Source organism: Salvelinus namaycush, chromosome 24 (genome assembly GCF_016432855.1).
Source record: "Salvelinus namaycush isolate Seneca chromosome 24, SaNama_1.0, whole genome shotgun sequence".
NCBI classification, from domain to species: Eukaryota; Metazoa; Chordata; class Actinopteri; order Salmoniformes; family Salmonidae; genus Salvelinus; species Salvelinus namaycush.
In genome coordinates this window covers 11637812-11649848 of record NC_052330.1, presented here as the reverse complement: position 1 = coordinate 11649848, position 12037 = coordinate 11637812, and the positions used below count along the sequence as shown (strand labels likewise).

The 12037-nt window shown below is 39.9% G+C and overlaps 4 protein-coding genes across 4 annotated transcripts in view; 3 read left to right on the top strand and 1 right to left on the bottom strand.

Moving 5' to 3' along the window:
* The window catches only part of LOC120019707 (protein broad-minded-like), a 40569-nt gene extending 36463 nt beyond the window's left edge, over positions 1-4106 (bottom strand). The window contains exons 1-12 of the mRNA XM_038963109.1: positions 4082-4106; positions 3476-3672; positions 3213-3374; positions 2822-2999; positions 2296-2367; positions 2046-2171; positions 1482-1560; positions 1281-1384; positions 1127-1188; positions 891-1041; positions 719-778; positions 242-344 (exon numbers count right to left, since the gene is read on the bottom strand). Coding sequence (XP_038819037.1) covers positions 242-344; positions 719-778; positions 891-1041; positions 1127-1188; positions 1281-1384; positions 1482-1560; positions 2046-2171; positions 2296-2367; positions 2822-2999; positions 3213-3374; positions 3476-3630 — 1252 coding nt within the window. The 5' untranslated portion in view covers positions 3631-3672; positions 4082-4106. The remainder of the gene's footprint in view (positions 1-241; positions 345-718; positions 779-890; positions 1042-1126; positions 1189-1280; positions 1385-1481; positions 1561-2045; positions 2172-2295; positions 2368-2821; positions 3000-3212; positions 3375-3475; positions 3673-4081) is intronic.
* A 293-nt stretch (positions 4107-4399) lies between these two features.
* On the top strand, positions 4400-6549 carry LOC120019435 (inactive hydroxysteroid dehydrogenase-like protein 1). The gene is made up of 4 exons (XM_038962724.1): positions 4400-4854; positions 4958-5403; positions 5597-5806; positions 5930-6549. Exons 1-4 carry the CDS (start codon positions 4635-4637, stop codon positions 5999-6001), a joined length of 948 nt encoding a protein of 315 aa, XP_038818652.1. The 5' UTR covers positions 4400-4634; the 3' UTR covers positions 6002-6549.
* A 1528-nt stretch (positions 6550-8077) lies between these two features.
* Positions 8078-8977, top strand: LOC120019522 (gap junction Cx32.7 protein-like). The gene has a single exon (XM_038962817.1). The coding sequence runs from the start codon at positions 8078-8080 to the stop codon at positions 8972-8974; it is 897 nt and encodes a 298-aa protein (XP_038818745.1). The 3' UTR covers positions 8975-8977.
* A 590-nt stretch (positions 8978-9567) lies between these two features.
* On the top strand, positions 9568-11771 carry LOC120019706 (gap junction Cx32.2 protein-like). Its single transcript, XM_038963108.1, has 2 exons — positions 9568-9672; positions 10241-11771. Exon 2 carries the CDS (start codon positions 10264-10266, stop codon positions 11137-11139), a length of 876 nt encoding a protein of 291 aa, XP_038819036.1. The 5' UTR covers positions 9568-9672; positions 10241-10263; the 3' UTR covers positions 11140-11771.
* Positions 11772-12037: the final 266 nt, after the last annotated feature.

Sequence of the window (12037 nt, the reverse complement as noted above, 5' to 3'; positions counted from 1 at the left end):
TGCGCCTTGGTCCACTCTCTCTCACGAAGACGATCGTGACACAGCAGGTGAAAAGCCACAGAAAAAGCTATTAGCCTCTACTGATTAAAATGTCCTGTGTAATAATTAGAAATGTTCTCCAACAACCAAATACAAAATAGGTCTGCATGTTGATTATTGGTGTTGTGCTACAGTAGATCTTGGTTACAATATCATTTGAATAGAATGGAGAAATACCAGTGTAGATGAAAGTTCAATTTACCGATGTGCTGGTGCTCCATAGAGTGGATGACCTCAGCCGTCTCATCTCTGACTGGGTCACAGGAGTCATAATAATGAATGCACTGCTGAAGAGCTGCCACAATCTGGGATAGAACAACGCTCATTACAATCATCAAAGGAATGTTGAAAACACTGAAAAAATACAACTGAAGACCTGTAAAGTAAATCATTTGTTTGATGGTAATACATTTTCCAGCACTCTACCTGCGAATAAAATATAACTAGATATATAGAAAGTTTAATGTCTTCAACATCCAACAACTGTATACTGCAAGACAAAACTGAAATGTATGGCAAGGTTTTAATAGCTATAAAGGCAATCTAAAATTTAATCTTAATAAAACTGGAAACAAACGTATCATCACGAAGGAGGACAATCAGAGACAATCATCAGCTCGTCATCAATCCACTACCCTCACTGTCACAGAACCATAAAGATGAGTCATCACTCACTCACCAGAGACTTGTACTTCCTCTCCAGGAGCCTAAAGACCACGGTCCTGCTGTAGTAACCATGCTGGAAGAGACAGGATTGACATCATATTCACTCAGTACTGACAATTGGTTTGACTACTTATGGGGAGGATTGTTTTTTTGTGGTGTTTAGAGAAGGTTAATATTGTGCTCACCATCCACTTCTTAAACCAGGTGGCTTTGATATCCAGTAAAGCAATGAGGTGCATGGGCTTCAAGGCTTTCTCTGACCCTTGTGTCTCTAACCCATGTTCAGGGAAGAAGGACAGGAGAGAGAAAGTACTCTCTATTATCTCCTCCATGTACCTAGTGACAGAAATAAGATACTAAATCTAATTCTAGATTAAACTATTAATTTGGATCACTTAATAAAATAGAACAAACATCTCACTTCTCTGGGTGCCGAATCCAAAAGGTTGTTACTTCCTTCTGAAAATCATTCATTAACCGCATCTGACAAAAAAACAAAAAAAAAGTATAATAATGACATCATTTTCATATAGGTATAACTGCCATGAAAGTATCCCATTAGAGAGGGTGCATACTTGTTTTAGGAGACGGGTAATGTCCTGTCTGTTTACATCAATCCCCGCTGATCCAGTAGGGAGGCTCAGTTTATGGTACAGGAAGTCAGACTCCAGACTTTTAGCTATTTATCAGAAGGCAAAATATGCATTATCCACATCAGACTTTGATTTTTTTACTATACATTTCAGAAACATATATGGGAAAAACAAATGAATTACCTAAACTGGTGTAGATCTCCCTTGTTACATTCAGTGGCGAACAGGAGAATGTTTTTGCAAAAAAGCGCAGGACCTTATCCTGAGTAGAGAGTAAACAAAATAATACTGAGAAATCTGAGGAGAGAAACAGACAACCTTTGGGAAATAGGACTCATACAGATGTGAATTGTTGCAATTTCACTGTGACAAATGTTCATCAGACTGAAAACAACTAAAGTTGACCACAAGTTCCCTAGGGGGTGAATTCCCATATCAGAGTATCCTTTTCTATTTAAGGACCTTGTATTCATCTGAGGTTTCAAATGTCTACTCTAAGTATACCGACAATGTGCAACTATATGTGAAGATGGCTTACTTTACTTTGAGTTAATATATTAGAAATCATCAGTTGCCAAACTAAGCTGGCCAGCTCTTTTCCTTGTATAAGCAAAACAAGGATGACAGTATTCATTCTTCTTTGTTGGCTCTTTAATATGATTTTCAAAATGTCATAAGACAGGCATCTCTCTGAGAACATGTTATCATAGGAGCCAACTTTTCTGTGAGCATTATTCAGTGACTTACACTGAGGTCAGGGTCTGGGTCAGCCAAGGCAGCAGAGAGGTTCCTGCGCAGGCCACTCCAACTCTCACAGCTTAGCACATCCGAGGGCGGGGCACAGCACAGAGCCTGCAGGGCCTCCCAGCGCACCTGCAAAACACATCACTTTCATTCTCAGGGACCACACAACATTGGCTCCAATCAATTAAATCTCTGCCGCTAGTAATAACCTAGCAAATTATACAGGATAGAAATCATATTGAAATCCTTTTACCTCTTTAGGCTTACTAGGGTCAAGCTTTTCAGCAAGAACCTGCAGCTGTTCTTGTTTGATAAATGCATAACTCTGTATGGAAACATGGAAGCATTTGCAACTGTAGTTAATGTGTAATTACTGTACATTCCCTTTTTTTTGAGCTGGGTAAGCTATAATTAGACAGCATAAATTACACTGATTACCAACGCAACTCAAAGGCAACACAAACAAATGTGGCCTATAACGTAATGATTTGCACGTTTAATAGTATTACTTATCCAAACCAAAATAAATATGTTAATAAGGTATAATGATACTGCTCTGATAGTGTATAAAAAGCCATTCAGTGGATTGTTGGGTGGATCCTCACTTTGTCCCGGCCTAGATTAATCCCCCTATAAATCAATATGAACTCTGCCAGCAAAAACGAAAACACATCATGCGTTTATATAGCAATGCTGAGTAGCAGACTACGGAGTTGCAGACCAAATTCAATTAGGGCATCAAGAGTGACTTGTAGGCTATTTATTGTACATGCTATTACCTGATTGAAGGATGAATCACTGTCGGAGCAGTTGTCTGTGTAATGGCTGTTTGACTGCTGATGTTGGCTCTCCCTGTGCATCTCCTCCTTTCTCAGTTGGTCCTCTTCAAATTTATTAATCAATGATTCAACGACTACCATCATCGTGTTCTTCAATGTCTGCATCATTTGCTTGTATCTACAAATGAGAAAGTAAATGTGATGGGTGAATGCAATGCCAGATCTAGTCTACACTCCTGCTTCAAGATTGTATTAATTGTGAAGCATACAAGCACATACAGACTCCCCCCTGTAAGCAGTGGAATATTCTGTGAAATAAGTGGCGAGTCATGTTAGTCATCTCGTCTTCACTGGGAATGCTTTATGGACACTGGAGAGACACCATACATACTCTCCAGATTCTCTAGTCTTCCTTGTAACAGCATGGACCAAGGTGTCCTGAACAGACCCAACAGCATATCCCTCTCCTCGGGCACAGCTCTCTGTCTCCTCCTCGATGACTGCTCCCAGAGAGCTTTCCACATACTGCCGCAGGTACTTAACAAATTCATAACTAAAAAAGAGACCAATAATAAACAAGAATTATATGAAAATGGATACAAATTACTATAGATGTGATTGTAACAATCGAGAAAGCAATTCATTTCTGAATACTTATGGAAGTTCTTGTCTGTCTCCTCCAGATGAAGCAAGATTTCCTCTGCACATTCAATGGATGGTGCACCAGAGATTCTGTCTTTGATGCTTTTTAGAAGTTGCCTCAACAGAGACTGAAGTTCAGCCTCAGCCTCAGCTGAGAACTGAGACATGGTCTTGATGTGGATTCACTCTTCTCTGCAGAAATACAGTATCTGCAGAATTCAGATTAGAATGTGTCAACCTAGTTATCTAGCTAGCTACTACAGTGCTTCTCCAATGCGATAACTAGCTAGTTAGACAAGCGATGTAATTGTATTAAAAACCTGTACACGCATTGTCTTGCTATGTGGCTAGTTAATGTTGTGTTTGTTGACATTTCTGCAATTACGGCGCTAACATAGTTTGCTAACGACGGTTGCTAACGTTAGCTTGCTAGCAATGAAGGAAATTAGATAAAGTCCTTTGCATGACCTAACTTCGTTCAACATTTCCCCAAATCATTTAAAATGTATCACATTGTAATAAACGGTGTAAGACTTACTAGCTACATATGGTACAGCTTATTTAGTCAATATAGCTAGCTAACGTTAGCTAGTTGAATAGTTTGTAAACATTTCGAACCTGCTGCGGCTTGGCTCGACCACTGTCTCTATGGAAACGGGTAGCTAGCTCACACTCGTGCATTGTGGGATATTCAAAGCAGATGAAGGTCACAGGCAAAGATGATGCTGAGAAAAGGGTTGCAAACAAACACCAATGGTGGAGGATGTTTAAGGATGTTTGAATATTTATAAAGTTAATATTGACAATGATGATATGCAATAAATTACAGCTACTACTTGTAAAAGGTTTTCTGACGTTATGCTTGTTACTGTGCCTTTAAATCCCGTCCCTGTGTTAGGTGTCACATGGTCCCCATGTTTACAATCACTTCCGGGAAAGGAGCATCTATCAAAAGCCAAACTAGCTCAAGATTGCACCTGTCAGAACTGCTATTTATCTAGATGGCATAATACGATACAAAATTTAACTAAGTATCAAGTAAAATATATAATCAGAAAAGCGTTAGCTAGCTTATTGAAGTACATAAGTAGTACAGATTGGCTAGGATTGGAAACCATTGTTTATAGTTTTTTGTTTTGTTTAGCTAGCTAAATACCAACCCGTGACTGCTATGGCTGCTGTTGACAGTTTTGAGCTTTTGTACAGAGAAATTGCTCGGTCATGCAATTCATGTGTGGAAACCCTAGCCGTTGTGGGTGCTCTGTATACAGCCAGCAAAGCTGTCATCCTCGTGCGGGACTGCTACAGCTTTGTCAGGTTGCATTTCCTTCCTCGACTGATGCCAAGCACGCGCCTTGGCCAACGTTTTGGTGAATGGGCTGTCATTTATGGTAAGGTAAATGCAATAGAATAGACGGCGAATAATTCCATAGTTCACATAAAGGGTTTTTATGTTGTGGTTCTCATCATGTATTCCCTGCCCATGTATTGCAGGTGCTTCAGAGGCCATAGGGAAAGCCTATGCAGAGGAGCTTGCCAGGCAGGGCATCTGCATCATCCTGATAAGCCAAGAGGGCGCCAGTGTCAGTGACACAGCCAAGGCCATATCTGAGACTCACAGAGTGGATACAATGGTGCTTGTGGCAGACTTCAGTCAGGGCCACGCAGCTTGCAAGCCTGTCAAAGACGCCTTGCGGGACAAAGATATAGGCTTTCTAGTTAACTGTGTGGATGACTCCCTTCGCAACTCGCCAAACTTTACTGGCCTGTCTGAAGACCTGTTATGGGACGTAATCAACAGAAATATTGCTGCCACCACACTGATGACGCGCCTGGTTCTACCTGGCATGGTAGAGAGGAGACGTGGAGCAGTAGTGAACATCTCTTCTGGGGCATGTTATAGACCCTCTCCAAGCAAAGCTGCTCTCTCTGCGTCTACGGTCAGATTCTACGCACACACATACACCCTATTAGGTGTGTGTGTGTGTGTGTGTGTGTGTGTGTGTGTGTGCGTGTGCGTGTGTGTATGTGTGTGACCCTAATGACGTTCATGTTTTTAAATGTGTTGTGGTCTTATCAGCCTACTGTTTTGTTGTACTGAAATGGCTGTGATTCTTCTCTTTTTTTTCTCAGGCTTACCTTGACAACTTTTCCCGTGCTCTGCACCATGAATATGGTCGTCAGGGAATCTTTGTGCAAAGTCTGGTACCTTTCCAAGTGGCGCCCCATGGCTCATCAGCAGGCGGGTGGCTAATACCGCAGTCAGATGTGTATGCCCGTCATGCCATCTCCACTCTGGGCATCTCACACAGGACCACAGGCTATTGGGCCCATACACTGCAGGTACACAGATCAGTGCTGATTAAAATGGGTCTTGGTAGAGTTGAGGGATAGATATTTAGTAGCCATAGTCCATTTTAAACTATAGACTAACCATGACTCTCTTGTTGGTGTTATCTTTTCCAGTTTCGACTTGTGCAGTCAATGCCAGAATGGATTTGGGTCTTGGGGTCACGTATGCTCACAAGCTCATGCTGAAAGGTCTCCAGAAACGGAACTCCAGCCACTGAACTCATGACAACAAAGTTATGCCTAGCTGGTAGTCATACTGTCATCATACAGATGATATTACACTAGTGAGTGAATTAGTGTGTGTAATGATTGTATCTTGAATTGCATAAAAAATGATATTTATTCATAGTTTATAATAATACTAAAGAATCTCCAGGAGTGTAGTGCCCAAATTATGTTGATAACGTCTGTGAAATTTACAGATATGGGAGGTGATGGAGATATTTTTTGCAGTGATTTGAGGTTTATTTGACCAACTGTGATCATTGAGGTGTTTAACTGGCATTCCTATGTAAAGAGTTGTTTTGAAACAACGGACAGTATACTTGAGAATAGATTTTGAAATGGGTTATTTTTTATTTAGTGATGTGCTGTGATTATAATTATTGGTGATATGATTGCAGAAACAACTTGTGTGCTTGTGAATGACTTTTCTTGTAGTCTATACTTGGTGAATATGCATATGTTATGCACAGCATAATAAAAAATGTATCTCAATAAAGATGATCCTTACTAGATAACTATTTGTTGATGTACTTGATTAGGGTTTCTTTTTTGAACATAAAATATCTATGTTTTTAACAACAAAGACAAGATAGTTTTGTAAATCATTTATATTTAGAAAGACCAACCATCTTGACATATAGAATATTCTTTAGAAAAGATGTGGTCAGTCATTGTCTGTAATCCTCACAAGGACATGTGAAGCAAAGTCTGCTGTTAAAAACAAAACAATTGATGGAACAATTGGAAAGTAACAACTGACAAAGAAATGGCAAAATGTCTAATTATTAGACACATAAAATGCATATTGTGTATGAATATCAATATTTGATCTGTAGTCAATTCAATCTTGTTGCAGGTTGGCAGTGTCTCACTTTTGTTTTTTAAGCTTAATTTCTTGGATATTGGCATACCCTGCCTCTGTTTGGTATAGCCATACAGTAGATATCATATGAACCTAAATGATCATTTTATGGTTTCACCTTGGGCAACAACACTACCACAGGTCATTGAATGGTGTCATGACTAAGAGGTGGGATATGTAGTCTTTGTTGTGGTTTGGATGGTGCCTCCATAAAAGGGGAAGGTTGAGAAGATTCTCGGCTTCACTCTGACATCAGCCTCCTGAGAGACTGAGCGCTCCAAACTTTCTTCAAGTCTTGTCCGTTGGTAAGTTGAAAAAGCAAGCAATTCACTTATGATAATTACATAATCAAATACCAGGTTTGTGCAAATTGCATTCATGACATTAGAAAGTGAGATGTAATGGTCTCTTCTTTTATTACGAAAATGCAACCTCTTAAAATAGTTAAGTGCATTGCCTCTGATTAGTTGTTGGTAATACTATACTAGACAGTCATAATGCATAGACAGTGAGGTTAATCAATTGAAATTTACATTAAAGGGATATTTTGTAAGGGTGCATGAGATTTGCTGACCATGACTAAAAAGTAATAACATAGCCTATAATTATATTATTTATAACATGTGAACATACCTGTTTAACAATACTTAGACTACGCGTACATCTTTGATGAAAAACTATCTGCAGTGAGAGGTTTTTCCTCAGAAAACGTTGATAGGCAAAGATTCAATTTTGAGTATGCGTTCAATAAATGACCCTGAATTAAATTGTGGCACAGGAAACTGTAATGGAAAGGCAGGAAATAATTGTAATGTCTTCTTGTGCCTTCTGAATAAAGCAATCAATGTTTGGGGGTTTAACAAGGTCAGGTCCTTGGTTCTCACCAGATTGGAAAGGTCTGTTATTGTAATGGCTCCTGATATCTGGGCCTCATGGGTCTTCACTTATCAATGTACTCAATGGTTCAAACTAACCGATAAAGAAGGTCCTTGATTGACGACTCATTGGTACATTTGAATTAGTACAGTTTAATTCATGCTGTTATGAGATCAATTCATTCTCTAAAACATTGCTTAAAACATTAAATACATTTTACAGTTGTAGTCGTAACAGTAATCCAACATGTGATAAATCAATTATATGTTTTCCCACAGCAAACTGTCTAACTGATCGAAATGGGTGAATGGGACTTGCTGGGCCGGCTGCTGGACAAAGTGCAGTCCCACTCCACAGTCATAGGGAAGATCTGGCTAACTGTCCTGTTTGTCTTCAGGATCCTGGTCCTTGGGGCCGGGGCAGAGAAGGTGTGGGGGGACGAGCAGTCAGACTTCGTCTGTAACACAGACCAGCCGGGATGTGAGAACGTCTGTTATGACCACGCTTTCCCCATCTCACACGTCCGTTTCTGGGTGCTTCAGATCATCTCCGTTTCCACCCCAACCCTGGTGTACCTGGGCCATGTCCTCCACATCATCCACGTAGAGAAGAAAGTCAGGGAGAAGATGAAGAAGCAAGCACAGGATGAGCAGGCCAATGACTTCCTGAAGAAAGGCTACAAAGTCCCCAAGTACAGCAACGACAATGGAAAGATTAACCTGCGTGGCCGTCTGTTACGCAGTTACGTGCTGCACGTACTGGTGAAGATCCTTCTAGAGGTGGGGTTCATCGTGGGACAGTACTACCTGTATGGCTTCACCCTCCAGGCCCGCTTTATCTGCGTTCGCTTCCCCTGCCCTCACAAGGTGGACTGCTTCCTGTCCAGACCCACAGAGAAAACTGTCTTCATCTGGTTTATGCTGGTGGTAGCCTGTGTGTCTCTACTCCTCAACCTCATTGAGCTCTTTTACCTGTTTGTCAAATCGGTCAAAGAGTGTCTGGACAGAAGGCAGGAATACACGGTGACCCCGGTCACCCCTGTCCTGGAGAGGAAGGCCTTTGAGAACAAAGACCAGATGATCCAGAACTGGGTCAATCTGGAGTTGGAGCTGCAGGGGAGGAAGCTGGGCAGTGGGGTGGCGAAAAGTGTGGCTTCTGAGGAAAACACTGCTAACATGGGGGAAGTCCACATCTAAGGTGTCAGCTTTTGTACACATTCTTTTTCACAAAACCTGCTCGTATGTTGACTCAATGATTCGCATGCCAGTCTACAGCCATACATATTTCTCCTAAACATTAAATAACATATTCATCATGTTTTTATGTGATAAAGGATTCATGTTTGAGCTTGTACCACAGACAAATATTGTCTAATATAAATATGTTCCTTTATTATTAGATGCATTTCTTAATTTTCTAAATATTTCTTGGAGATTTGTATTATTGGTTGTGACATTGCATGTATAAGTAGATGTCATTCATATAACACTATAATCTTGATTTAATAAATGATTATTTTATAAGGAAATTATTCTGGCTGGTATTGTGTTTGGTTTGAATGTTTCGGACACCATGATGCCTATTTTAGGAACAACTCTGGGCTCTGTGTTATCAATTCATTACAAGACAAAATTATTTATTTAGATGTGTTCCTGTTAAGTCTGTTGAGTGCATGCTTCTTATTGTTGTGGGTATGTATCATTCTGTCAGTCATTATATATGGCCCTTCCTGTCAGTCCTGTACAGGTTAACTTTTAAAATTGAATTTGATGATTATGACAACGTGACAGGGAACCTGACGCAATCCTTACCACCATCCTCCAAAACTCAAGGTTCAACTCATGTTAGCGATCAGTTGGTCTTAGAGGTATATTCGCCATAGAGTCAGGACCAGGTAGGAGGCACCTTTTTTCTCCTCGTTTCACATTTTCCTATCCTTTGAGTCATTTAGTAGTAGTTTGTTCTGTAATTCTTTTAGATCTAATGAATTTTTATTGAAGTCATTATAAGAGTAGATTGTTCAGTACGTAAGGTGTTTGGGGTGTACTGATTACCATGCAATATCATAAAATATGAACATATTATTAATAGTAAATAAGGCATACATCAACTTTTCCTCATAATCAATACATACTAGACATGAACTATAATCTAGCCTGTCATGTGCTTTTTGTTGCTCTTCATTATGTGACCAACTGCTTACATTTTAAGTTTGTTTTTGAACGAGGGTTGTCTTTCAATATAGAAGGGTTATTACATACAATATATAAATATTGTCTTGATGATAGAGGGATATCAGTTTTAGGAACTTGGTCTAGATGCCGTTGTGTGCGTGCCCCAAAAATCAAATGAATGATTAAGGGTAAAAAGAGAAGTGGAAAATGTTTGACAACCTGACTTATTGATAAGATGGGCCTTCTACTGTCAAATTAATTAACTGGTTATTTTTTTCTCTTCTTTAGAAAGCCATTGAACATCAGCAAACATGGGAGACTGGAGTTTTCTTTCCACGTTACTGGACAAGGTGCAGTCCCACTCAACGGTCATTGGAAAGATATGGATGAGTGTCCTGTTCCTGTTCAGGATCATGGTTCTGGGTGCTGGAGCGGAGAGCGTGTGGGGCGATGAACAATCTGGTTTCTTATGCAATACGCAACAACCTGGTTGTGAAAATGTCTGCTACGACTGGATCTTCCCCATATCACACATCCGTTTCTGGGTAATGCAGATCATCTTCATCTCCACTCCAACTCTTCTGTACCTGGGCCATGCCATGCATGTCATCAGCCAGGAGAACAAGCTAAGAGTCATACTGCACAGCCAAGAAGATAATGGCATGTTGAAGAAGCCCAAATACACAGATGAAGCAGGGAAGGTCAGAATTAGAGGAGATTTGTTGGGCAGTTACATGACCCAGCTATTCTTTAAGATCATTCTAGAGATCGCTTTTATTGTTGGCCAGTACTACCTGTATGGGTTTGTCATGGTCCCCATGTTCCCTTGCTCCAAATCTCCCTGTCCCTTTACTGTAGAATGCTACATGTCTCGTCCCACAGAGAAGACCATATTCATCATCTTCATGCTGGTGGTGGCCTGTGTGTCTCTGGCTCTGAATGTGATTGAGGTTTTCTATCTGCTTTACACAAGAGTGAGATGTGGCGGCTCCAAGGGGCGCAGGTATCACACTACCTCAGCAGCGAACCCCGCCACCCTCTCCTCCTCTGGGTGGTCTGGTCGCGTGGATACTGAGATGGACACACTGAGACAGAACAAGATGAACCTGGAGTTTGAGAGTGGCCAGAGTTTAGGGGGTAGTCTGGATGGAGCTAAACAAGAGGAAAGGTTGCTAGGTCACCACTAAAACACGTGAAAGTTAATTAGCCATGATTGTATCTTGATCTTTTGTATTGTTGAAAATCTGAATTAATAAACTACCTGTTTTGCTTTCTTATGTTTATTGATTTAAACGCAGTGTACTAGTAGTTAGTGTATTTTATGTATTGATGTTGAATGTTTACTGTTCAATTGTGGACTACTACAAAATGAAATGTTACCCCTAAATGCCAATAAACCTTGATATCTGTGAAGTAGAAATGTCATTCAGTTATAATATCCCAATGGTATGTTCTATGTAACATTTTCTGTCATAGGAAGCTTTGGGATTTTGGAAATCTATTTCCCCAGTCAGATGAATTTGTGGATACCATTTCTATGTCTCCGTGTCCAGTATGAAGGAAGTTAGAGGTAGTTTAGTGAGCCCATGTTAACTAGCGTTAGCACAATTACTGGAAGTCTATGGGTATCTGCTAGCATGGAGAAGTTGATAAAGGGCTTCTGCCAAAATCCCTACCACCTGGGGTCTTGAAATTATTTGTATATTGCCTGATGAATGTTAACAACCGAGATATTGTCTATCCTACAATACAATCTAGATATGCAGTGTTTATTTTTTTGAAGGAATAAATAAAATATATTGTAAAAAAAAATGTTTTAAATGTTTGTATTAATGGTGGTTGCATGAACCTTAGAGACTGAAAACTCATCAAACAATCACTGAAACATGTTACAATAACACACATGAAGGAATAGTTGATTCTCTTAGGACAGTATTTATGGAAATATGGCTTTTAAATGAACATCACTGAAGAATAAGATCTTAATTTGATCACTATTTTCTTGCAGTAGTGTATTTAAGGTTTATCAACCCCTACAAAAAAATCCATTAATTATAATCCACCTAATAATTCACATTTCCTGTT

Bases quoted from the DNA above. Each gene is read 5' to 3' on its own strand.
- LOC120019522 (XM_038962817.1), top strand. From the start codon at position 8,078: ATGGGTGAATGGGACTTGCTGGGCCGGCTGCTGGACAAAGTGCAGTCC.
- LOC120019435 (XM_038962724.1), top strand. From the start codon at position 4,635: ATGGCTGCTGTTGACAGTTTTGAGCTTTTGTACAGAGAAATTGCTCGG. The intron at 4,855-4,957 runs GTAAGGTAAATG...CATGTATTGCAG, and splicing joins TGAATGGGCTGTCATTTATG to GTGCTTCAGAGGCCATAGGG. The intron at 5,404-5,596 runs GTCAGATTCTAC...TTTTTTTCTCAG, and splicing joins CTGCTCTCTCTGCGTCTACG to GCTTACCTTGACAACTTTTC.
- LOC120019706 (XM_038963108.1), top strand. From the start codon at position 10,264: ATGGGAGACTGGAGTTTTCTTTCCACGTTACTGGACAAGGTGCAGTCC.